Consider the following 25,211-nt stretch of genomic DNA (forward strand, 5'->3'; position numbering starts at 1 on the left):
TTTTTTTTTTACTATGTTATGTTACCCACCATTTGAGAAACACTGGAGTGTATAAAATTGTAAATACCTGTGAGTTTGAGAGGTTGAAAGTAGGACTCTTTATATTGGTCGGACATGCTATTGAAATTTTCACTATCCTGTTGAGGGCTCTGAGATGCAAGGTCACCTGTAAATACATCAGACGCCACAGAAAAGGTCAGTAACTGCCTCAACACTCTCTTGGGATTAGCACAATGCAAATTCTCCTGTGGCCGATGATTTCAAAGGGTTCATACCTTGAAACACTGCCTTGTTGGACAGGCCAAGGGCAGGAGTGCTGGCTCCCTCTGGGAGGTCTGCTATATCCTGAAAACCCAGGAGACAGAGCTACACTATAAAATCTTTATATATAAGCACGACTGTGTTTGGCTAAACGAGACACGCATCACACAAGATCAACCTGAATTATGAATGCCATTTAAGTCGTCTCATTTACCATTACCTCAAGTTACAGAAAATGAAACTCATTTAGCTATATATCTGAGAGCATGTGCATAAACATTAGGATTAAGATAATGAAAAAATGTGAGACTCATCTAAAAATCTCTTGATGATCTAAGACAGCGCAAAGAGTAATTAAAACCAAGGTTTTATTTGACGTAACTAATTAAAGTTTGAAGATGAGATGATTCTAAGTACTTACATTACAGCCCAGCAGTTTCTCCAGAGAGGTGCATGATATGTTAGCTAAGTTCTCCACAAAATTCCGTGGTGCCTTGAACACCCGTAGGACCTTCTCGTCGGCACCGGACACGAACTGAAACCGCCCAACCATAGTCAGACACTGCATGTCATAGCCGTGAATCTGCGGCCTTGAGATCTCGTGCCAAGTAATCTGCAAACACAGAAAGTGTTGCTCAACCTTAACAAATCTTTACCAGTTAAAATGGAGAATGTATGATCAATCGAAAATTACTGGGCTGAAGTGCTAATATTTGTTTAAACCTGTGAGCATCCTTTTCTCGTCCAGGGTGTAAAGAGTCTAGTGGTTTGGTCTGATCCGACAGTGATGATAAACTCCCCCTCGGGGTCCCAGCTCAAGTCCTGCACTGCGTTAAAGTGACCCGAAATGACCACACTAGGCCTCCATTTTCCCTGTTCAACACACAAATCACCATATTCATTTACCCCATTTACTATAAATCATAAAAGACTTGTATTTTGACAGTTTTTTATTAGGTAAACTATAACGTCTGCATGAAGAGCTTGTTACTGAAGGATGTTGTCAGTTACATCTGACCTGGTTTCTGTCACAGTGCCAGAGGTGCAGCGCTCCGTGAAAGGCATGAGCCAAAATCATTGAGCCGTCTGGACTCATCTGGCATCCATAGAAACCCAAGGTGTTTCCTCCAACTTCCCCAACACGAACCTTAATAAGGGATCAACAAGAAATAATGGTGAAACGATAATTATTCAACCTATTCATACTGTAGTGTACAACACTACACAACCAACCTGAAAAATTCTTGTAACTACTTAAAACTATCTGTTACAGAAGTACTTATTTTATTTATTCCATCCAAAACAACTTATTACACAATATCTCTGGAAAAACCTAGGGTTAAACACTTGGACACAACAAGAACACAATGGTGGACTGGTCACTCCTTGAAGGATTCAAACCTCCAACATTTTGGTTAGCCAATTTGGGGTGTGTTTCCCCTTCAACACTTTAACTTGCTGCTTAACTACCTTAGTACGATGCATTGTTGGAGAAATTAACTAGCTAGTCACGACTGGTTCCCGAAACCATAGTAACTTTGTCACACGTCCGTTATTCAACATATATGATGTTGACGTCACAAAGGTGGTAGTAACTTCAGCCAATGAATCATATCATGATCAAAATGTAAAAGATTATTTCTGTACATAAACAATGCATCTGAGGAGTAGTTTGCTATTTTTGTTCTTCATTGTTTTACCTTATTTCTAGATGTTTAATTCAATCACGGGTTACCCCAAATGTCAAATTCTAAGGTTCCCTCAGGGTACTAGAGTACATAAGAACTATTAAAGGTGCCGTATAACGTCTTTTCAAAAGATGTTATATAAGTCTAAGGTGTCCCCTGAATGTGTCTGTGAAGTTTCAGCTCAAAATACCCCACAGATTTTTTTAAATTAATTTTTTAAACTGCCTATTTTGGGGCATCATTAACTATGCACCGATTCAGGGTGTGCGGCCCTTTTAAATCTCTTGCTCCCTGCCCTCCCGAGCTCTCAACTATAAGTGCAGTTATACAGTGCATAAACAAAGTTCACACAGCTAATATAACTGTCAAATGGATCTTTACAAGATGTTCGTCATTCATGCTGCATGCATGCATCGATTCCTGTGAGTATAGTATTTATTTGGATGTTTACATTTGATTCTGAATGAGTTTGAGGCTATATGCTCTGTGGCTAACGGCTAATGCTACACTGTTGGAGAGATTTACAAAGAATGAAGTTGTGTTTATGAATTATACAGACTACAAGTGTTTAAAAATGAAAATAGCGACGGCTCTTGTCTCCGCGAATACAGTAATAAACGATGGTAACTTTAACCACATTTAACAGTACATTAGCAACATGCTAACAAAACATTTAGAAAGACAATTTACAAATATCACTAAAAATATAATGTAATCATGGATCATGTCAGTTATTATTGCTCCATCTGCCATTTTTCGCTATTGTCCTTGCTTGCTTACCTAGTCTGATGATTCAGCTGTGCACAGATCCAGACGTTAATACTGGCTGCCCTTGTGTAATGCCTTGAACATGAGCTGGCATATGCAAATATTGGGGTCATACATATTAATGATCCTGACGATTACGTAACAGTCGGTGTTATGTTGAGATTCGCCTGTTTTCCGGAGGTCTTTTAAACAAATGAGACTTATATAAGAAGGAGGAAGCAATGGAGTTTGAAACTCAACATATGTCTTTTCCATGTACTGAACTCTTGTTATTCAACTATGCCGAGGTAAATTCAATTTTTGATTCTAGGGCACCCTTAAAAAAACGGCACTTTCATTGACAAACTAAACAGTGATTCAAAGTTTATTCAACTCTTAGACTAGCATGTGCTGTCATGTTTATCTTTTGTGCAAATCCAGTGTTGAATTGACCCTCGTTTGTGAATGAGTCTGGCATAAAAGGATGGCATGGTAACAACACTCTACTACAACAACTCTTCCTCTTCTCTAAAGCAGCCCAACATGGCCTTACCCCCTTTGTTGCGTGTTCCCAGGGGAAGGGTTTATGTAAATTTTAGTGTTAGTGATGTCACCAACCCGGGAAGAAGCTCATTGTAGTTCCTACCAGCCATTTATTGTAGCCCTTAAAAGTGATTTCTGTAAAAGAAAATATCTCCCTTTTGCATTGAACTTTGCAGATGTTGTTTATGCTCAAACAGCAACATTACACACCAACTAAAGTTAAAAAAGTGAAATGATAATCAAGAACACCTCTAAACTATGTAGGTAACAACAGAACTTGCTTTTTTGCTAACAATGCTTTCAAGAAACACCCAAATTCTTAAACAACTAAGCCACTATACTCCCTTATTATGGTGATATTGTAGACTGTCATCCACTCTAAAATCCTGTCTGAAGTGGTTATAAACTCTTTTGGGGGTTATTTGTTCATTTGATTATACAGAGTGAATGTCATTATGCTGCAGTGGTTATAAGTTAATTGTCTGGGGTGGCTAAAATTCAATCCCAAAGAGCAACTTTATAGGAAAACAAAAAACTGGGAACTACACTGGGTGCTCTCCATCATGTTCTTGATTGTGAGTGTTTGATAAGAGAGGTATTTGCTGGTGTCACTGCCCCTGACAAACCGGCTGGTCAAGCAGGCCGCTAATTAGTAGTCATGAATCCTGAGCAATCTGAGTTGAGAGTCTACAGCTGTGCTCCATCTCCGTTAAGTAACAGTCTGAGGACACCAATTAATCAGGCCGACAAGCGAAAAGCACAATGTATGCAACGAGGAGACTATTAAATGAGACATAAATCGTGTTTGCTTCCTTCGAATGCATTAATGTGATGTTGAACGTAATCACACACACATTAAATCAAATATGAGCCTCAGAAAGCTGGGAGACAAAATGGTCACATGAAGAATGAATCAGTGTAAACTCCCCTGACTGGGCTGGGCTATGAATACCAAAGCACTGTAATTGTTTTTCAGCAAACTGTAGCGCGGCTTGCCCTCTGTCTGGCCCGTGTCTAACATGCTTAATGCTGTTCGAGTGTCTCACGGTAATAGGGGAAGCGAGTCGTGCAGCAGAGCAAGCGGTAACGTTGTATAAAACAAGATAATTAGTCATGATTATGCCATCAGCGATAACCTGCCTCTATTTTTATTTATGGTTGTGTGCAAGCAAAGACTGATGCTCCAGCCTCAACATCTGCATTGCCAATATACACTCAGAGGATGAAGAAATAATTTTGTAATTTTATCTTATCACACTTTCAGCTGTGAAAAGGAGGTATGAAAATTTCAGTTGACAGCCATCACAAAGGTGTATCCTGTTGACCTTGAGCAGGACAAGACATTTCCAGCAGCCGGGTTAAAAGCAGCAGTGATTCCTCGCATTCAAGGGTGTCACCGCTCAATGATTCACAGTCTCTTGTCATGCCCAGCAGAGCATGTCTCAAAGATATTGCCAGATCGGGTGGCTCGCTTAAGCTCTTCATCAAAAAGACAACACTAGATGGACAAATCAGCCATCCAACGCTTAGATTTTAACACTGCCACAAGACATGCAGGACAGTTCAGACAGAGCCGCGTTGGCTGGAAAACACCGATTTAAAACTAAATCCGCAAACCATCAAACGGTAAGGGCTATCGACGGTCCTGTATACGCCAATAGAGAGACATTTGACATGCCCTTCACAGGCGTATCCTACGGAGTGAATATGGCGGAACTAATGACTGCGATAAAGAGAGCCCTTCACTTTGAATGGCACGGATCTCTGCGAGCCATTCTGGAAAGAGTGATGCAACATTAACCAGATTGATTTTGAATTCCATCCACATGGCTACTCGTATATCACGGCCAAATCTCATGGGTAAAATGTGCAATCACTCTTGTTTAGGGATGGAACACAGATATGGATCTGTGGCACAAAGTGTGTTGTAACACAACCACAGAGTTTGGGATGGGATTTGTACAAAAGGCAACAATGCTGGGAGCCACAAAACTCTTGACTTGAGGTTGAGATTCTGAAAATGAACAGCACCTCAGTACTACATCAGGTCATGTGCGAATGATGTGGCCTAAAAGTTAAATGGGACCTAAGATGCCCCTTTTACAAGATGTGATATAAGTCTCTGGTGTCCCCAGAATGTGTCTGTGAAGTTTCAGCTCAAAATACCCCACAGATCATTTATTATAGCTTGTCAAAATAGCCCCTATTTGATTGTAAGCAAAAACACACAGTTTTGTGTTTGTCCCTTTAAATGCAAATGAGCTGCTGCTCCCGACCCGCTTTCCAAAAGAGGGTGGAGTTTTAACAGCTCACTCTTCGGTTGCTCAACAACAACAAAGCTGAAGAATCTCACACAGCCAAAATGACGATTGTCAATAACGGTCTTCAGCCTTGCTTTGATCAAACCGGAATCGGACACTGATGGAGAGACTCAGGAAGAAGTTACAACTTTTAGAATGCAGCTGGACGTTTCTGAATGGTTAGTGGATAAATTTATGTAGTTGCTGTGGAGTTGATTCAACTCATCGACTAGCATGTGCCGTCATGTTAATCTTTTGTGACCCTCGTTTGTGAACCAATGAGAAATGTAGGTTTGAAGCCCACCAGAAGCAATCCATGAACTATCAGCGTTATGCCCTTGAAAGGTACTTAGCGCCGGTTGTTCCAGGGTGATTAAATAAGTATACTGCAAGTCACTGTAGATAAAAGCGTTTGCTAAATGACTACTTGGATTATCTTGCACTTTATCTTACAGGATAAAGGTAATCGCTACCGGACAAACTAATACTTTACTCATAGTTTCATTCCTGTATAGATGAGAGATTCATGATGCTGAAGGTGAGCAATGCAATAATGATGGATACAGAGAGCAGCTCAATGGTACACCAATTCTAGGAGATGTGTGTGTGGGTCATGAGGTCTTGAGGTTAAAGATCTATCATGGTAAGTCATCCATTCTCCCTTCTGGTCTATCAGAGAAAATAAACCATTAGCAAAACACTAATGGCTCACAGAATCTCAGTCCCCCCACCCATTCACTGGCAACATGACTTATTAGAAGGGTGTACTTTACCCAGCAGTTTGCCTGGCCACTACACTGCAAACCAGCTCTCCACTAAATCTGACCAATTAGTCTAATCATTAGGTAGGAGACTCTTCTTTGTAGACGTGTTAATTAGCCAAAGTCATGTTGGTCATTTTCTGCTTAGTAGGGCACTGGCAGTCAGTCAATAACTGTGCAATGGAGGCAAGTTTTAGATAACATAAAATGCCATATTTATGGAAAAGTAATTAGCGCAGGTTCAGGCCTTTTCACACCAAAAGATGGGGAAAAAATAAAATCAAAACTATATCTTACTTCACAATATGAGAAATTTTCTTTCAAAATAACGATACATATCACAATACAGTTATTTTCATTATTTAAAGGTGCCCTAGATTATGTTTTTAAAAGATGTAATATAAGTCTAAGGTGTCCCCGGAATGTGTCTGTGAAGTTGCAGCTCAAAATACCCCATAGATTTTTTTTTAATAAATTTTTTTAACTGCCTATTTTGGGGCATCATTATAAACGCACCGATTTTATGCTGCGGCCCCTTTAAATCCCGTGGTCTCCGCCCACAGAGCTCGCGCTTGCCTTAAACAGTGCCTTAACAAAGTTTACACAGCTAATATAACCCTCAAAATGGAGCTTTACAAAGTGTTCGTCATGCATGCGGCATGCATGCGTCAGATTATGTGAGTATTGTATACTGTTATATTGTTTACTTCTGATTTTGAATGAGTTTGATAGTGCTCCGTGGCTAACGGCTAATGCTACTCTGTTGGAGAGATTTATAAAGAATGAAGTTGTGTTTATGCATTATACAGACTGCAAGTGTTAAAAAATTAAAATAGCGACGGCTCTCTTGTCTCCGTGAATACAGTAATAACCGATGGTAACTTTAACCTCATTTAACAGTACATTAGCAACATGCTAATGAAACATTTAGAAAGACAGTTTACAAATATCACTAAAAATATCATGTTATCATGGATCATGTCAGTTATTATTGCTCTATCTGCCATTTTTCGCTATTGTTCTTGCTTGCTTACCTAGTCTGATGATTTGGTTGTGCACATCCAGACGTTAATACTGGCTGCCCTTGTCTAATGCCTTTTATAATGTTGGAAACGTGGGCTGGCATATACAAATATTGGGGGCGTACACCCCGACTGTTACGTAACAGTCAGTGTTATGTTGAGATTCGCCTGTTCTTCTGAGGTCTTTTAAACAAATGAGATTTACATAAGAAGGAGGAAACAATGGAGTTTGAGACTCACTGTATGTCATTTCCATGTACTGAACTCTTGTTATTCAACTATGCCAAGATAAATTCAATTTTTCATTCGAGGGCACCTTTAATTTAATTTTTGTTATTAAAAATAAGAACAAAGATGCAAATTACAAGCAATACAACAATACAGTAAGAAATAGGCCTACTACAGAAATTGAATAATCAAATGTAAATATAAAATGCTGCGCTGAACACAATGTGTTTATTCAAAATCTAGTTTGATAAAGATTTATGTTAGTGTGAAAGGGCCTTTATTCTATAACCTTATCTGTTTTTGTTCTGTTTTTTTTAAAGTGCACAAATTAAAATATTAATTCACCATTTATGAGGACATATCATATCGGTTTATTCTGTTACTTATCTTTTAACATGAGCTAAAGCTGAATTAAAAGTAGGGGATCAGAAGGTGGAAATCAGAAAGGATGCATAATAACCCACATTTATTTCCTTAGTCTCTGTGAATCTGTCAGTTCAAAGGCTCTCATCCACATCTGATAACCCAGTTCACACCTACCTCATATCGTATGCCCTTTACAACTCAATACAGAAGACACATGCAGTGCAGAAATAACGATTGTGGAACAACTCCACTGCATCCAGGTACAACACAAGACCTTAAATCAACCTCTTTCTCCTTACAACTACAGCTCACAGCCTTTGATTTTTAATTGGACATGCCTTAGTATGACAAAACACGTGCATCATCATACTACAATGCTTCAAGTGTCAAAATCAGGAGCCATTGATCTGAGCCCAAAAACCTTTGTCTGTACGCCAAGATCAAAGTGAGTACCTCTTATTAATCAACCACAACACCATTCCTGTTATCTACCGTGGCAATGCCAATCAAAATGTTTTATTACAACAAAACAAATGGGGAAAAAAATGTCCCAATTTAAGGTCATCTGAGGAATCACCATCCCATTTCTGAGAGGAATTCACCAATCATTCACAGTACCTCACACAGATGGAAGAGAACAAACTTATCTGTGCAATTCTCAGTGTGTGTGTTAAATTTGACGCAGTTAGCAGAGAATGGGCAGATGTTCCCTGCATGAACCAGAGAGCGTAACATAGCAGAGGAGCTTGTGCAGCACTTCCTGCCCCTGCTACGGATTCTAAAGTTCATGACTGGCAAGCAGAGATTGTATGAAGTATAGGATGGAAATTACCTCAGGATGGGGTTATTTCCTTCCAGGAGCTTGATCTGTATGCTCAGGTTTAAAAAGTGAGGTCATTGATGTAGATTCGATTAATTGCGATTAATCGTTTGACAGCACTACTTAGCATTGACATAAATTGTAAGAATTTCGCTAACACTTATGAATAAACAGTATTATAAAAGGTAAGACTATTAAAGGTGCATTATGTAAGATTTTTGCAGTAAAATATCCAAAAAACACTAGGCCAGTGTTATATATTTTGTTTACTTGAGTACTTACAATATCCCAAATGTTTCCAACTATTTGTAAATCGTGAGAAAATTGCAATTTTAACTAAGGCTCCAGGACGTGTGAGGAGTCGCCTGTCAATTGCGTCATACCCGCGTTACCCTCGGTTTCCGGTTTTATTTTGTAGAAACCATGGAAACACCAAAGACGCTTTAATATATTACACGTTTTAATAGACAAGGGAACAACTGTTTTGATATATTTATAGACAGAAAACTAATTATTGTTATATAGCTCAACACGTTTAGTCTTATTGTTTAAATCTAATTTTCTTGATTTTTTGCGAGTACCATGATTTTACCACACCTCAGAAAAAAACACTATTTTGTGAAGTAGCTAACATAGCGTAATCAGATGCAGCTTTATTTTTAGTAACAGAAATACAGAATTATCTCCATCATATAATATGTTTTAAAATTAATTGCATGCCATTTATCAACACAAGCCATCCAGTATTTAATATGATATCTAGCTTACTGCAGTGTGCAACAAGTGTCTCGCAGCAGCCGCCGAGCGAACGCACAAAGTAACGTTATAACGTCATTTTCAACCCACTCAAATGTATCTAATATGATAAACAGAGCTGTGTTACCTCATACTCATGACCGGTAAAGCGGAAGCAGCGCCGGCGACTGTGTCATAATAAAAGTTCCGCTGCTTGTGAGGTGTGTGTTGCGCAATCGCTCCAGCGGCCTCGTCCAGCTCCCACAACACTCGGTCCTGGGGCATATTCTTCGTACCTCGCTTAATACATCTGAGATGATTTGACAGATGCCAGATCTTCTAATCGTGATAACTCAACTCTAGCTAATGTGGTTCTTCAAACGAATTTGCAGATTGGATTAAAATATCTGGATTAAGTTGTCTAAGATTACTGCGTGTTCTCGTGTTCCATGAAAAGGGCAGATGTATCGATACACGAAACCACGATCAGCAATGCAGCGATTGGCTGGAGTCAAGACGGCAACGTAATGACATCATAGAATGAGAAAAGACACCTGACGAAAAACTTGACGAATTTCTAGACATTTATAAGGAAACAGCCAAACGAATAAATGACAGAAGAAAGACATAAATGTTATAATAGATAAATGAAATGTGCACAATTTTTTTTACATGATTACGCAATTATTTAGGCTATATTCACAATTTCTAGTATTTGTACAGGCAATTTTTTATTTCAATGTTGTAATTAGCAACTAATTTACCTTTGAAGCATATTTGACAGCATTAATTAAAGTTTCTTAAGGGTCAAGATCAAGTTATCTGCATCTCCTGCACTTCATCAAGCCACTCCCATAATATCTGTCGCGGTTCAAATGCACAAATGCATGTACGGCATAGACATCTGTACATCATGTGTGTAAAACTCCAATAAAAATTATTATGTAATTATTCCCTCACGAATGAATCTCTCAAAGAGTAAAACTGTCGGTGTCTATATTATGACACTACACGGCATTATAGTATTGTTTGCAAATTTATTTTTAAATCATATTGTTCCTGGTTTACATTAGGGTATCTTGTGGGAAAGTAGCAGTGGCTGGGACAGACTTTAAGCATCACCTCTGCTTAAAAAGATGCAATCTAATCCTGTTTACATGAAATAAGCCTGCTCTCGAGCAGGTTTGAGCTTACGGACCTGTTGCTATGACAGCAAGTCCAGGATGAGCGTCGAAGAACCGAACAATCCAAGATCATGCCAAATCGCCATCAGTCAAATCCAGCTAAGTGAGTTAGCGACGTACGAAGAATATGCCCCTGCTCTGCTTCATACTACAGTAACATTAATATCACTGCATCCATGAACATGATTTCTTCCTGAGTCCTATCCCTATTCTTTTGCACCGTCCGTTGAGATGGAGACCACGTCCCAAGATTCCGCGCTCAAACTTGGCATCATCAAGCTACGCCTTTGTTTTGAATAGGCTTTTAGTGACCTCTAGCGGACAGAAATCCTACATACTGCACCTTTGAATAGCAGTCCCAAACCATTTTTAATATAATAAAGTTATTACCATGGTATGAGCCATGTCTCTAACTCCTGGACCATCAGTACTGGTTCCCCCAAGGCTGTGTTCTTTCCCCTCTACTCTTCTCCCTTTAAACTAACAGCTGCACCTCCAGTCACCAATCTATCAAACCACTGAAGTTTGCGGATGACTACATCACCCTCATTGGGCTCATCTCTGAGAGGGATGAGTCTGCCTACAGGTACTGTAGGAGACCATCTGGTGACCTGGTGAAGTCAGGAGCTCAATGCTGTGAAAACTGCTCAAGGCACTCTGTAGTCCATCAAGACTAAAACCTCACGCCTCAAGAACAGTTTCTTTCCATCCACAACTGGCCTTCCCAACAATATCCAGGATCCACCATGGTCTCTTATTCACCTCCATGGACATTATACATTACAATAATGAAAAACCCAGCGATAAAGGTGATTCTGATTCTAAAAGGTGTATCACTACATAATGCCTTCCAATCAACCTTTTAATTTTTTTTTCAATGACAGTATTTATTAAGTAGTAAACAAGGTGACTTTACCAGCTCCACCCACATGCCTGAATCCTCCTCTGGCCCCCATAAGATCATGGTTTTGTCCATTGAGGCAGAGAGCAGCTTCAGGGGCTGTTCCACTGAGTCACCTGCAGGGGGAGACAACAAGTAACAAAACAGAGGCAGAGACATGATAAATACAAAAGAAAAAACAACAAAATAATACAACGTCAAAAAGTAAATAATTTCACAGCACATTACAGTAAAAAAAGACACAAAATCAATGAAAACATTTAGGAATACCTTTGACACATGGAGGTTGCCAGTGAATTCCATAAACCCAGTTTTCATGTCCAGCCAACACTGTTTCAAGAGTCACAGCAAATTCTAGAGCACAAACACAGAAAAAGAATTACACATAAGTTATGACAGTAATAGTCTTTATTTCATCAGTAAGGGGCAGAATATTATCCTTACACATTTTTCTTTACTTATGAAATGAAGTCTTTACTAGCCAAACTCTGATTACAAAACAATGTATACGCGGTCCTCGATTTTCTGTTGAACAAGACATGGTTTCAACCAACCAATTTCTATAAGTCATCACACAACTAAATTACAATCACGCAAAGCCTCCAGCCTCACCATCTCCAGACACTTGAATGATGTTCTCCTTCATTTTGATAATAGCGTCAGTCTGATGGTCCGGTTCAGCCGCAGTCTTGGCAAACAGTTTCCACACTCTGATCAGACAGTCCTGTGAACAGCTGGCTAGCCAGAGCTCTCCATCTACACATTCAGCAGTTGAAACACAAGTAAAAAAGAAAGCATATATATTTCAGCAAGCACTTGCTTGATTTTTTTGTATTTTAATCGCTGATTTTGCTTACAATGTACAGCACTTTGGAGCTACAGAGCAGCCTGGAAAGTGCTCTATAAATAAATAAATATAAATACAATACAAATACTTGTTTGCATGCTCCTTAGGATAATGCGTTTTATATCCTTGGATATCCTGCCGTTACTGTATCATATGTATTAAATGGGTCTTTGATTTGGATGGGACATACACTACCAGTCAAAAGTTTGGAAACATTACTATTTTTAATGTTTTTGAACGAAATCTCTTATGCTCACTAAGGCTGCATTTATTTCATAATAAATACAGAAAAAACAATAATATTGTGAAATATTATTACAATTTAAAATTATGGTTTTCTATTTTAATATACTTTAAAATATAAATTTATTTCTGTGATGCAAAGCTGAATTTTCAGCATCATTACTCCAGTCTTCAGTGTCACATGATCCTTCAGAAATCATTCTAATGTGATGATTTGACACTCAGTTATTATCAATGTTGAAAACAGTTGTGTTGCTTAATATTTTTTTGGTACCTGTGATACTTTTTTCAGGATTAATTGATGAATAAAAGGTTAAAATGAACATAATTTATTCAAAATATAAATCTTTTCTAAAAATATAAATCTTTAATATCACTTTTTATCAATTTAACACATCCGTGCTGAATAAAAGTATTAATTTCTTTCAAAAAAAAAAAAGAAAAAAAAAAAAAATTACTGACCCCAAACTTTTGAACGGTAGTGTATATTGTTACAAAAGATTTCTATTTTAAATAAATTCTGATATTTTTTAACTTTTTATTCATCAAAGAATCTTGAAAAAGTATTACAGGTTATAAAATAATATTAAGCAGCACAACTGTTTCCAACATTGATAATAACTGAGTTTCAAATCAGCATATTAGAATGATTTCTGAAGGATCATGTGACACTGAAGACTGGAGAAATGATGCTGAAAATTCAGCTTTGCATCACAGAAATAAATTATATTTTAAAGTATACTGAAACAGAAAACCATAATTTTAAATTGTAATAATATTTCACATTATTATCGTTTTTTCTGTATTTATTATAAAATAAATGCAGCTTTAATGCGCATAAGAGACTTTGTTCAAAAACATTAAAAATAGTAATGTTCCAAACTTTTGACTGGTAGTGTCTATCTGTTTGATAAATAGCCAATAAAATTAATGATTTAAGTTAGCAAGTAGCAAGGATTTCAGGATTCTTTGATAAACAGAAAGTTAAAAAAACAGCATTTATTTGAAAAAGAAATCTTTTGTAACCTTATAAATAACTTCACTGTCACTTTTGATCAATTTAAGCATCCTTACTGAGTATTAATGTCTTTAAAACATTGTTCTGACCTCGTTCTGAAGGACTAAAAGCTCAAATTTAGTTTTTTAATTATCGAGGTCCTAAAACAGCCTTCATTTTAACCACACTAAATACAATACTTTCTTTCTAAGCCCATTTATTCCATTCAGTAGTCCTACCTTTAGTGGCCCACTCCACACTTCGGACCCAATCCTCATGTCCTGTCAGAGTCAGAAGCCTCTGAAACTAAACACAACCACAGATGACATCCACACACCCACATGACATGCAAAATATGAATAGAATTTTACAATATTAATATAAAGCAAAGACACCTCACAGTCTTACCTGTCCACTGAGCTGCACGTACAGGTGAACTTTGCTGTCATCTCCCCCACAGGCGAGCACTGGAACTGCAAGAGATGGAATTATCCTCCTCATTCACACGGACACACGAGGCAGACAAGTGACTAAGTCTATTCATGGCATCTAGAAGCAAAATACAGCTACAGTCCAGACGTGAATAATGTAAGATGCAGGCTAACGTCGCCCCAGGACATATTTAAAGCGCAGAATGAAATTTTAACATTTGATAGGGATGGACAATACTGCAAATCAACATGAAGCAGCAGGCGCAGCTTACCTCTGCTGCCTGGCAACAGCGCCAAGGAGACATCCATCATGAACCCGCTCCCAAAAGATACGGTCTGGAGGCATTCAGCTAATGAAGAGAACAGAAACACGAACCTGTCTAACTCATAATGAATCAATTTAAAGTAGGATATTAATAATCCAAAAAAATACATCAATATAAGACCAATTACACAGAAAACCTAATAATGCACTCAAAAGTAGTTTGGGTCCTGCGTGTTGGCAGACAGCTCATTAGATTACTGTCAGTTGAATGTTAGAGGAATGATGCAATTCATCAATGCGTGACTCAAAAGTGTGTCAAAACAATATGTAAATATTGCATTATTGCATACTGCATTGCATTACCCGACAGTATATGGATTTCACACACTCTGCAAAGAATTCATCACAATCTGGTCAATGAAACATCACTCTGAACAGTAAGAATGGACATCAGAGAGAAAGCAGTAGGATCAAATAAATTATGCATGAGCTTTCATTAATAGTTTGAGTTCTTCATTCTTAAATCTTAATCTTCATTGTTCTTTAGGGAGAGACTTAAAGTTAAGACAAATTATCCCATGATTTACTCACCCTCAAGCAATCCTAGGTGTATATGACTATCTTCTTCAGATGAACACAGTTGGAGACTTTTAAGGCCTTTTGAAGTGAAACAATGTTTTTTTGTAATAAAAATATCCATAGTTACTTTAGTTTTAAATATGAATATTTTCTTACAAAAACCCAACCCCTTTATTAATGCCTTGGAGCCGTATGGATTATTTTTATGATGGATGGATATTTGTTTGGTTTTTTTGGGGCTTCAAAATGTGGCCCCCCATTCACTGCCATTATAAAGCTTGGAAGAGGCAGGATATTTTAAAATATTAAAATATAATTTTGGGTGAACTCAATACATGAGATATACATCTACACATTAAATATATGCAAATACACTACCATTCAAAAGACTGGGGTTGGTATGACTTTTTAAAACGTTTTGAAATATGTTTATTTAATGTTTTGGAGTCTATAATGCTCACCAAGACTGAATTTATGCGATTAAAAAAATACAAAAATAACTGTAATATTCTGAAATATTATTATAATTCAAAATAACTGTTTTATTTTTTAATATATTTTACAATGTAATTTATTCCTGTGATGTCAAAGCTGAATTTTCAGCATCAATACTCCAGTCTTCAGTGTCACATGATCCTTCAGAAATCATAATATGCCAATTTGCTGCTCAAAAAACATTTCTTATTATTATCACAGTTTAAAACTGTTATGCTTAACATCTTTTTCTATTTCTGTCAATTTAATGCATCCTTGCTGAATAAAAAAAGTATTAATTTCTTAAAAAAAAAAAAAAAACAATATTACTGACCCCAAACATTTGAATGGTAAAGTACAATAAATATAAACAGATATTTAGAATATTTCGCTCTGTTTCTATTTTAATTTCTATTGTTCTTGGTTGCTGGTATCCATAGCAAATTCTACTTTCTCTCTACAACATCAAATACATTGAACTATATGCACTGAATTTGAATTAAAGGCATAGTTCCTTTGTCATCACTTACACACCCTCATGTTGTTCCAAACCTGTATGAGTTTCTGTCTTTCTACTGCTGAACACAAAAGAAGATATTTTGAAGAATGTTGGTAATCAAACAGCTGACGGTAGCCATTGACTTCCATAGTAGGGAAAAAAATACTACCGTCAACTGTCTGGTTACCAACATTCTTCAAAATATCTTCTTTTGTGTTCAGCAGAAGAAAGAAACTTTAAAGGTCCCGTTTTTCGTGGTTTTTTGAAGCTTTGATTGTGTTTATAGTGTGCAATATAACATGTTCATGTTTCGCGTGTAAAAAAACACAGTATTTTTCACATAATTTACTTATCTGTATACCGCTGTTTCCACTGTCATAAAAACGGGCTGATGACTTCCTTGTTCTATGAAGTCCCTCCTTCAGAAATACGTAACGAGTTCTGATTGTGCCAGCAGTTCCTGTGTTGTGATTCGACAGCTCTGAGCGCACCGTGCCCGGAAAAGTCACGCCTCTTACCATAACGTGGAGATGCACGCGCTCAGTGTTATTGTAAACATGTCTTTAATTTTACCCTATCAATTTGAGCCGGAATCAGACCCGGTGATTGGACTGCGGGATGAAAATAACAGCGTTTCGACGACATGGCGACAAACACACTCTACAAACGCAACTCTTGTGTATTCCTGTGGGCGGAGGTTAGTCAAAAAACTGTTTTAGTGACGTCATTAAAGAGGAAGTAGAGGGATGTAGTCCAAACTGGCCGTTCGATGTAGGCAACTTCTGTTAAATAAAATATCTCGCTTGGCATTGAACTTTGAGCTTTAAAATTTTACAGATTTTATTTATACTCTAACAACAACATTACACACTAACTAAAGTTTGAAACATGGGATCACGAAGAACGGGACCTTTAAGGGCTATTTATCATTTACAAGAACCGACCAGCAGATGTCAGGCTTGGAGAATTAAAAAAAAAAAATCCTCAAACGCTTATTTAAAAAAACCGCATTAATAGATTGAGTACTTCCAGTCTACACTCTCATGAACTGAAAGCTCACTTCTTATCTTACCTGTATCAGAGGTGCATGTCCAGAGTTTAACAGTGGAGTCAGATGATGCTGAGGCCACCAGTAAGTGAGAGGAGGACAGAGACACGGCGTCCACTGCACACACAGGCCCTGAGTGTCCTGAACACACCGCACATGCTGTGAACTGAGCAGAAGAGGGACAAACTCAAATCACTAGCCACAGAGTTACATACATACATTACATACACATACTCAATTTATTTAATTGTAATCTAATTTTTTATTTATTTATATTCATCAAAATTATATTTATGTTTTTAACTAATTTAATCTATTTCATAGATTAATGATTAATTGTATCCATTTATTTAATTTAATCTAATTTAATTATTTTAAATTAAAATTCTTTTTTTTTTTTTAAACAGTTTTTCTCTAGACTTTTCCAGATTTACAATTGTAACAATTAGTAAGGGTGTTATCACTAAGGGGTTTCTTAAAACAAGGGTTGTGTTTCAATTGGATGTTATTCCAAAGATATTACAAAAGATGGAAAGTATTACTGAGAGCATAGGACCAGTGTACATGTTTGTTTTTTTTAAATTGCAACATCAGTTCAAATTTATGTAAAATTCACCTTTATGTTCATAATAATTGTGTTATTGTAAAAATGCATAAATAAATATCTTTAAAAGGTTTTGATTTATTATTTTATAATATATTAAGTTTGTAATGAAAAAAATGTACTGCATAACAGAAATGACCCAATTATGTTGTCATTTATTGTTATTGTAAACACATACCTTCCCATCCTGCTTCTCCCAAACAATAACATTATTATCTGACCCACCAGATACCAACTGGGTTTCTGGACCTACAGAAATAGACAGCTTACATTTCTACAAAGTTCCTTTGTTTTTATTGTGTCTGACAGGGACAGAAAGTTGAACAATAATGTCTGTGCATAAAGAAAATGATGGTTAAAGTCAAAGACTTACTGCAATCTTGTTTATGAACCCACTGGACAGCATTCACCCTTCCAGTATGTTTATTTAGCAGCTCGACAATCCTTATTTCCTGATGACAATTAATAATAAATAAAATAAGGGTGAAACAAACCTGTCACAGATCTTATTTGACAGTTCACCAGACACGAAACACATTTACTGTGAAACTGCCTTGTCAGAATGTACACTTACATAGCTTCGAGTTTCAAGTTTGCACATCATTGCATTAAAGAATCGGAATATAATGTAATAGTGCATAATATAAGTGCAATAATGATATGCCACAGAGCATCAGCATCATTTCAACTAAATGAAGTGAATAATCATACAGACGGTACCTGTGGATTATAAAGGGCAACTGAATTGCATGTCCCAAATGCGATGAGACCTCCTCTACCCCATGACACAACATTAGGAGTACGATTAGCACAACAAGAGACATGACATGTGTCCATTGCAGGCGCTGCCATCTTCGACGCTGCTGTGTGTTACAATTAAAAAGAACCGGGAGAATATACAATGATAGTAGTTCCTGAAAGAGTTAGTAGAAATGGGTTTTTCTAACAATACGGTTGAATGAAATTGAATAACAATTGGTATATATTTATTATTAGATAAAGTAAATATGCACGACACAGTGATGCAAAATACCGGCAGACACCACAACTAAGTTAAGTGTAACCGGATGTAAATTCAGCGCGGACGGCTTTTTGTGTGTGTGTAGCTTGATTTGTCGTCCGGCTTCTCTGTTAGCATCTGACCAGACTGTCTATAACTCTCTGAAGTTTTTTTCTTTTTCTTTTTGATATAATCGCTGTTTTAAGCGGAGGATATTGACATGGAAGACAGTGAAAAGAAAGCCCCATCAGTAATCGATCGATATTACACCCGCTGGTATAGAACAGGTGATATATGCTGATCAGTTTTGTCAGTTCTGTTTTGTCTGCTGCCTGTTATTATTTCCTATTAGCATTCTATACACTATACATTTTAAAGATGTTAATTAATTACTGTGTTGGTGTAAATGCTGATGTAGATCTGAAGGGGAAAGTATGTGAGGATCACTGCATTCTACAGCACTCCAACAGGTAAATATATTATGTATATATATATTCCCTCTTTACTGTGCAGTTTTATTAGTTTGTTAGTGTTCTTTAACTAATTACACTTTTACGGGGTTCATTTTATATATTTACATTTTTGTTGTTGTTATATAGATATATTATAACTTAATATTTCTGTACATAACTCCCAGATCCAGAAAAACCCATCATAAAATGTATTAAATGTATTAATTTATTGTTTATACACAATTTTTGTCTTTTTCAGAAACTACAGTGCTACATAGTTGTACACAATTTGAATATATAATCTGAGATTTGGATTGAAACACCATGTTGGAAATGTTCATGATGCATGATGTTCTGTCTTTATTTTTAAAGCTCACGTTATCTCTAAATTCACCTTTTCTATTTAACTCCGTTTCTTCTCATCAGAATATGTGTCATCACACTTGCCGAGTCTCATCCTATCCTTCAGAATGGACGAAAAATCAAAAACATAAACTATCAGATCAGTGATGGATGCAGCCGTCTGAACAACAAAGTGTCTGGAAAGTCAAAGCGAGTGAGTAGTAGTACCTTTGACTTTAATGATGATTGTGAATGTGATTAATTACTTCTGTATCTCAATATGTATCATTTATTCTGCAGGGTGGTCAGTTCCTGACAGAGTTTTCACCACTGTGTAGAATAACGTGTACAGATGAACAGGAGTACACCATATTCAGGTCAGTTATACAGAATGCCACTGGATATACATCACATTCAGTTTCTATAATCATAAAATAATCTCAATTCAACCTATATTTTCACAGCTGTATCAGAGGACGTCTCCTAGAAGTAAATGAAGCCATTCTGAACAAGCCAGATCTGTTACTGGAAAAGGTAAGCATCTGTATACATCAAAACTCACAGTACAGCTAAAAAAAAAAACACAAGACCACATGAGTCACTTCTGCGTTCATTCTTTTTGGCACAGCCTTCCACAGAAGGATACGTTGCGGTTATATTACCTAAATTTGAAGAGAGTAAGAGCATCACCGAGGGCCTTCTGACCAGAGAACAATATGAGGAGGTTCTCATGAAAAGAAACCAACAAGAAGAGCCTTGCTGAGTTCAGCTTGCACTTTGAAGCTGCTGACTGCTGAGTCTCCTTTGAAGAATAATTGCTTTAAGCAGGTGAGATGAGAACGTCAATGGCATCATGGCTGTGTGCCACTTCCATTTAAAAAAAAAAACATCTTGAGAAAATGACGACTTGAAGAAATAAAGACATGTCTGCTGGATCCAGAACAGTCTTGGATTTCACTGGGATGCATTTTGTTGGACCATTATTCATGAGATGCATAAAGATGCCGTTGTTGTGGTTGTTTAGTTTGTTTCATTAAGAGCTATTTTAATTTAAGAAGAAACAGGTCTCTATCCTCACAGACACATTATTTTCCTTCTGGTTGCTATGAAACTGCTTATAATGCTGGAGATTATTATAGTTTTGAAATAAAAACTTAAAGGAACAGCTCCCTTCTAGGCAGATTCCCATTGAACTGGCTCTCATATGTTCATTTATTGCACCATTCAAATACTCTGTGTGTTATGTTTTTAATCAATACATTTTACACATTACCCCAAACTAAAGTCAGTGGTCTCAAAACAATTAACAGCCATGTGAACATTTTGTAATTTTCCCAAACAATATTTTACACTTTTTATACAGATTACAAATTACATGACAAGCAAAATGTACACTACTGCTTTACATTTTTTTTTTTTTTTTTTTTTTTTTTTTTTTTTTTTTTTTAGCAAGGATGCATTTAATTGATCAAATGCAACAGTAAAGACATTTACAAACTGTTTTCAACATTGGTAATAATAAGAAATGTTTCTTGAGCAGCAAATCAGCATATTAGAATGATTTCTAAAGGATCATGTGACACTGAAGACTGGATTAATAATGCTAAAAATTCATTTATTCCATCACAGGAATAAATTACATTTTAAAATATTTTAAAACCAGTTATATGCAGTCTAAGAGACCTCTCAAACACATTATGAACATACTGAACAGTAGTGTATGTAAACATGTATTTTCAATAGGATTGTGTCTATAGCTGAACATGTACCCAACAGAGAACAAATGAAAAGTTTTGATGTATGTGCTTTTAATAAATGTGTTCATTGAAGAGAATAAGTACTTCATTATGAATGTTTCAATAGATAAATTGGATGACCTTAGTTGGTAGAAATGTGTAAAACCGAATAAGAAAAACTGCAGATGTCATGTTTTGTGCATAAATAAATCACCCAGTCATTAATATTTTAAGAAAAATAACATATATTTAGATTTTTTCTGATTTAACAATCATTCAATGGTCCAACACTAATACAACTCGAGGTCATAGCTGCACAATCATCTCTAAAGCTTATGGTTTGACTGACTGTAGTATAAATCAGAGGAACATTTCAGCAAAGTATCAACTAGAACTGGTGCGTGTGTAAATGGAAACCCAATTCCGAAGAGCCTTTCAATCTGTGCCATACTAAAAAGTTGCTCTTCAGTACACAACAGCCTAAACTATTGATTTATATACCATCTTCACTCTAACCTTTTAGGTTAATGTACCAAAGCTTGACTTACATTATTAGGATTGAAGTAAAAATATAAATCACAGTGACCTACAAGGCAGTCAATACTATTACAAGGCTGTTACTCCTACAAAAGTACAATTAAAGGGACAGTTCAGCCAAAAATGAAAACTGTCATCGTCATTTACTCACCCTTATATCAGTCCAACCCTGTATGATCTTCTGTGGAACATAAAAGAAGATATTTTGAAATATGTTTAAACTGTTTTTGTCCATTCATTATGTGGATAAAAAATTATTTTTGAAACTTGAAAATATATTTTTGGTGTGTTTGACACAAAGACATGAGGGTAAGTAAATGACCAAAAATTTTAGGGTGCACTGTCTCTTTAAAAATGGTCTTTTTCATTAAAATCCTTCAGAAATGCCCCTATGGAAAGAAACTTTCCTTGCTGTAAACTCTCAAATAGAACACCAAGATGGTAATTTCTCAAAGTAGTATATCCAAAGTCACTGAAGTTGTGTCTTACAGCCTTGAGCAGACTGCCATGTGGCAAGACCAGTGTAGGAAGATGATTAAAACTGGATATATTTGGCATCAACTTGTACATGAGGCAGTTATGTTAAATACAGTGTGCAGAGGTTTTTTGCATCAACTTTTTGTTATGTACACCTCAATGTTGGCTAATCACAAAAAAATGCTGTTGAATATCGTTTCGGTTAAAACCGTAGCTTATTTACCAGCCATTACACTTGAAACAATTGCATAATGACTTCAACACATGCAATGAAGGGTTTTTCTTCAATATTTTTTGGTATCTGGAATGAGCCTGGTAACGCTAACGCTATCGTACACCACAAAGCGAATGGGCAGAATCACAAAGAATGGCACGTTGCGAGCGAGTGCAATGCCATGCACTGTGTGTGCGAGAACAGGCAGGAGCGCCTTTGGTTTTCAGAGCTATTTGCTCTCCAGGAATGTCAGACTGGCCATGTGCTGTTCAAGGGATTTGATCCCAAAGCCGTTGGAGCCTTTGCCGTTCAGAGTTTCCTCGCTGACGGGCGTGCTCACCTGCTTCTCCCTCCAGTGCTGAGAAGCCAGGCAACTGCATTCTGATTTACACTGGAATTAAAGGTAGAAGATAAGTTAAATACAAACATGCTAGGATTTGATCATATACATTTTTTTTGACACTTATATTTTATTGTAAATGATTTATCCATGTACATCACCGTTTTGTTTTTTAGTAATCAGGGCTTGACATTAACACTCGCCAATGCAGCAAATGCGTGTGGATTTCAGCAGTGGCGCGTAATGCAGTCATTCCTACTAGCCACTTTGGCGGGTTTAATTTTATATAATATATACATTTTTCAATTGTAGTCTTTTAAAAAGGTGTCTGAAATAATAAACAAAGTGCAAAATATTTAATGATTTTTCAATACTTCCAATACTCATTTTCTGCAGAATAGATACACAATGCCAGCTGCGCTTTCTCTCTCTCTCTCTCCCTCATCTCTCCAACAAAGAGTTGACACACAAACCCACCTCCCCTCACTCACTTGTTTCATTTGCTCTGGATGAATATTGAAGGTGTTACAGGGCTTGAATTTCAGTGTGGGATTGCACAAATTGCACATAATTTTACTCATTCCTGCAGATTTCGTGTTCACACCAAATAACGCTGCCTCCAGTAGTAAGTTAGTAATTTTTTTGCTGCTTATTGTTCTTAAACAGTCAAATACACAAAAAATGACGTCAAATTGCTGGTCTTGGCGAGTACCTTACCTTATGTGTAACAGTATAATGGATCCGTGCGTCAGGTCTTAAAGTGACAGCAGCCTAATATATCTGCTACCACATTATGAGGTAATATTAAAAATATTTATATGGCAGTGTTTTGACATGGTACCATGTCAAAAAGTGGCTAGTAACTTTGGAAATCCACTAGCCACAGCAGTTGGTGAGCAAAAATGTTAATGTCAAGACCTGCTCGTAATCATTAATCAAAATAACTTCCCCTCCCTCTTAGAGCGGCATCTTTTCTCGTCTCTGATTATGTTTACTGGCGCAAGGGTGGGACAACCTGTCACTCACATGAGATCACAGGAACAGCAAACCACAATGATCCAATGATCCAATCAATTCCCAATGGACAAAATCAAATCCCGCCCTACATTTTTTCTTGTTCGAGAAGCCGTTTCACTTGGATATATGTCACAATAGGGAAGAATAGACTATTGCAACTTGTGTTTCATGCTGAATTTAAAGGTGCCCTCGAATGAAAAATTGAATTTATCTTGGCATAGTTAAATAACAAGAGTTCAGTACATGGAAATGACATACAGTGAGTCTCAAACTCCATGATATTTTTAGTGATATTTGTAAACTGTCTTTCTAAATGTTTCGTTAGCATGTTGCTAATGTACTGTTAAATGAGGTTAAAGTTACCATCGGTTATTACTGTATTCACGGAGTCAAGAGAGCCGTCGCTATTTTCATTTTTAAACACTTGCAGTCTGTATAATTCATAAACACAACTTCATTCTTTATAAATCTCTCCAACAGAGTAGCATTAGCCGTTAGCCACGGAGCACTATCAAACTCATTCAAAATCAGAAGTAAACAATATAACAGTATACAATACTCACATAATCCGACGCATGCATGCCGCATGCATGACGAACACTTTGTAAAGATCCATTTTGAGGGTTATATTAGCTGTGTGAACTTTGTTAAGGCACTGTTTAAGGCAAGCGCGAGCACGGGATTTAAAGGGGCGGCAGCATAAAATCGGCACGTTTATAATGATGCCCCAAAATAGGCAGTTAAAAAAAATTAATAAAAAAAAATCTATGGGGTATTTTGAGCTGAAACTTCACAGACACATTCAGAGGACACCTTAGACTTATATTACATCTTTTAAAAACAATCTAGGGCACCTTTAAAATTGATTGTACAGAACATTACATAATAACTGCACAATATATCAGTTTATTTTGGAGATTTTTAAATTGATTAGTAAAATTCAATATTGTATATTTAAAGTGCACCCATTGTTACTGTTCGTATCATTTTGTATGAAATTCAGATATGGACATTTGGTTTCTGATACGTGCTGTAAGCGTTCACCAATCACAAAAGACTGGGCAAATCAGAGCAGAGTAGGCTCGCTGAAAGGAGAGGTTTTATGAACAAACTGTTTTCAGACTTTTTGAGAAATAAGGTGATGTGCAGTGTATATTATGAAAAAAATGTAAGTGTGTTTTGTCCTTTGATGCATGTAAATCTATCGTAGGAGACCTCCAAAACAAAATTAGGAAAATTAGCAAGCTCATTTCCTCTATTTTTACATTTTGATTACCTTTGATTTCCCTTTGATTTCTTTAAAGTAATCTTTAATTCATCTTTAATAATTGAATGATAATCATTGTCTCATTATGGCTGATACCCAAATAAATGGCCAATATTAAAATTCTATACTATTTAATCTAAATTCATGTTCAACATATTTTGGCATCTCAAAGTATGAAGAAATGTAATTTCTTCATTTTGAGATTTAACAGTGTTATTAAACTAGTGTTTTTAAAGCTTTGTATTAGATGTATGACATGAAGGTAATCTAAATATAAAAATATATA

General features: G+C 36.6%; 3 protein-coding genes across 5 annotated transcripts in view; 1 reads left to right on the forward strand and 2 right to left on the reverse strand.

The window, feature by feature from the left end:
• Positions 1-18,559, reverse strand: part of elp2 (elongator acetyltransferase complex subunit 2) — a 30,306-nt gene extending 11,747 nt beyond the window's left edge. The window contains exons 1-16 of one of the 2 annotated variants that reach the window (XM_048201424.1): positions 18,264-18,559; positions 17,917-17,995; positions 17,722-17,792; positions 16,964-17,105; positions 14,931-14,996; positions 14,347-14,424; positions 14,052-14,116; positions 13,883-13,949; positions 12,169-12,312; positions 11,827-11,910; positions 11,572-11,672; positions 1,280-1,408; positions 985-1,134; positions 683-874; positions 276-345; positions 68-166 (exon numbers count right to left, since the gene is read on the reverse strand). In XM_048201424.1, coding sequence (XP_048057381.1) covers positions 68-166; positions 276-345; positions 683-874; positions 985-1,134; positions 1,280-1,408; positions 11,572-11,672; positions 11,827-11,910; positions 12,169-12,312; positions 13,883-13,949; positions 14,052-14,116; positions 14,347-14,424; positions 14,931-14,996; positions 16,964-17,105; positions 17,722-17,792; positions 17,917-17,995; positions 18,264-18,395 — 1,669 coding nt within the window. In that variant the 5' untranslated portion in view covers positions 18,396-18,559. The remainder of the gene's footprint in view (positions 1-67; positions 167-275; positions 346-682; positions 875-984; positions 1,135-1,279; positions 1,409-11,571; positions 11,673-11,826; positions 11,911-12,168; positions 12,313-13,882; positions 13,950-14,051; positions 14,117-14,346; positions 14,425-14,930; positions 14,997-16,963; positions 17,106-17,721; positions 17,793-17,916; positions 17,996-18,263) is intronic. The other variant, XM_048201425.1, reaches the window with a different exon arrangement.
• A 75-nt stretch (positions 18,560-18,634) lies between these two features.
• Positions 18,635-20,530, forward strand: abitram (actin binding transcription modulator). Its single transcript, XM_048201426.1, has 6 exons — positions 18,635-18,830; positions 18,962-19,013; positions 19,422-19,551; positions 19,638-19,714; positions 19,802-19,871; positions 19,966-20,530. The coding sequence occupies exons 1-6, from the start codon at positions 18,764-18,766 to the stop codon at positions 20,098-20,100; spliced, it is 531 nt and encodes a 176-aa protein (XP_048057383.1). The 5' UTR covers positions 18,635-18,763; the 3' UTR covers positions 20,101-20,530.
• Positions 20,531-21,300: 770 nt separating this feature from the next.
• ctnnal1 (catenin (cadherin-associated protein), alpha-like 1) overlaps positions 21,301-25,211 on the reverse strand; it is a 73,708-nt gene continuing 69,797 nt past the window's right edge. For both annotated transcript variants that reach the window (XM_048201428.1, XM_048201427.1), the window contains exon 19: positions 21,301-22,692. In XM_048201428.1, coding sequence (XP_048057385.1) covers positions 22,531-22,692 — 162 coding nt within the window. In that variant the 3' untranslated portion in view covers positions 21,301-22,530. The remainder of the gene's footprint in view (positions 22,693-25,211) is intronic.

The sequence above is a fragment of the Megalobrama amblycephala genome, linkage group LG9, assembly GCF_018812025.1.
Source record: "Megalobrama amblycephala isolate DHTTF-2021 linkage group LG9, ASM1881202v1, whole genome shotgun sequence".
Classification (NCBI taxonomy): Eukaryota; Metazoa; Chordata; class Actinopteri; order Cypriniformes; family Xenocyprididae; genus Megalobrama; species Megalobrama amblycephala.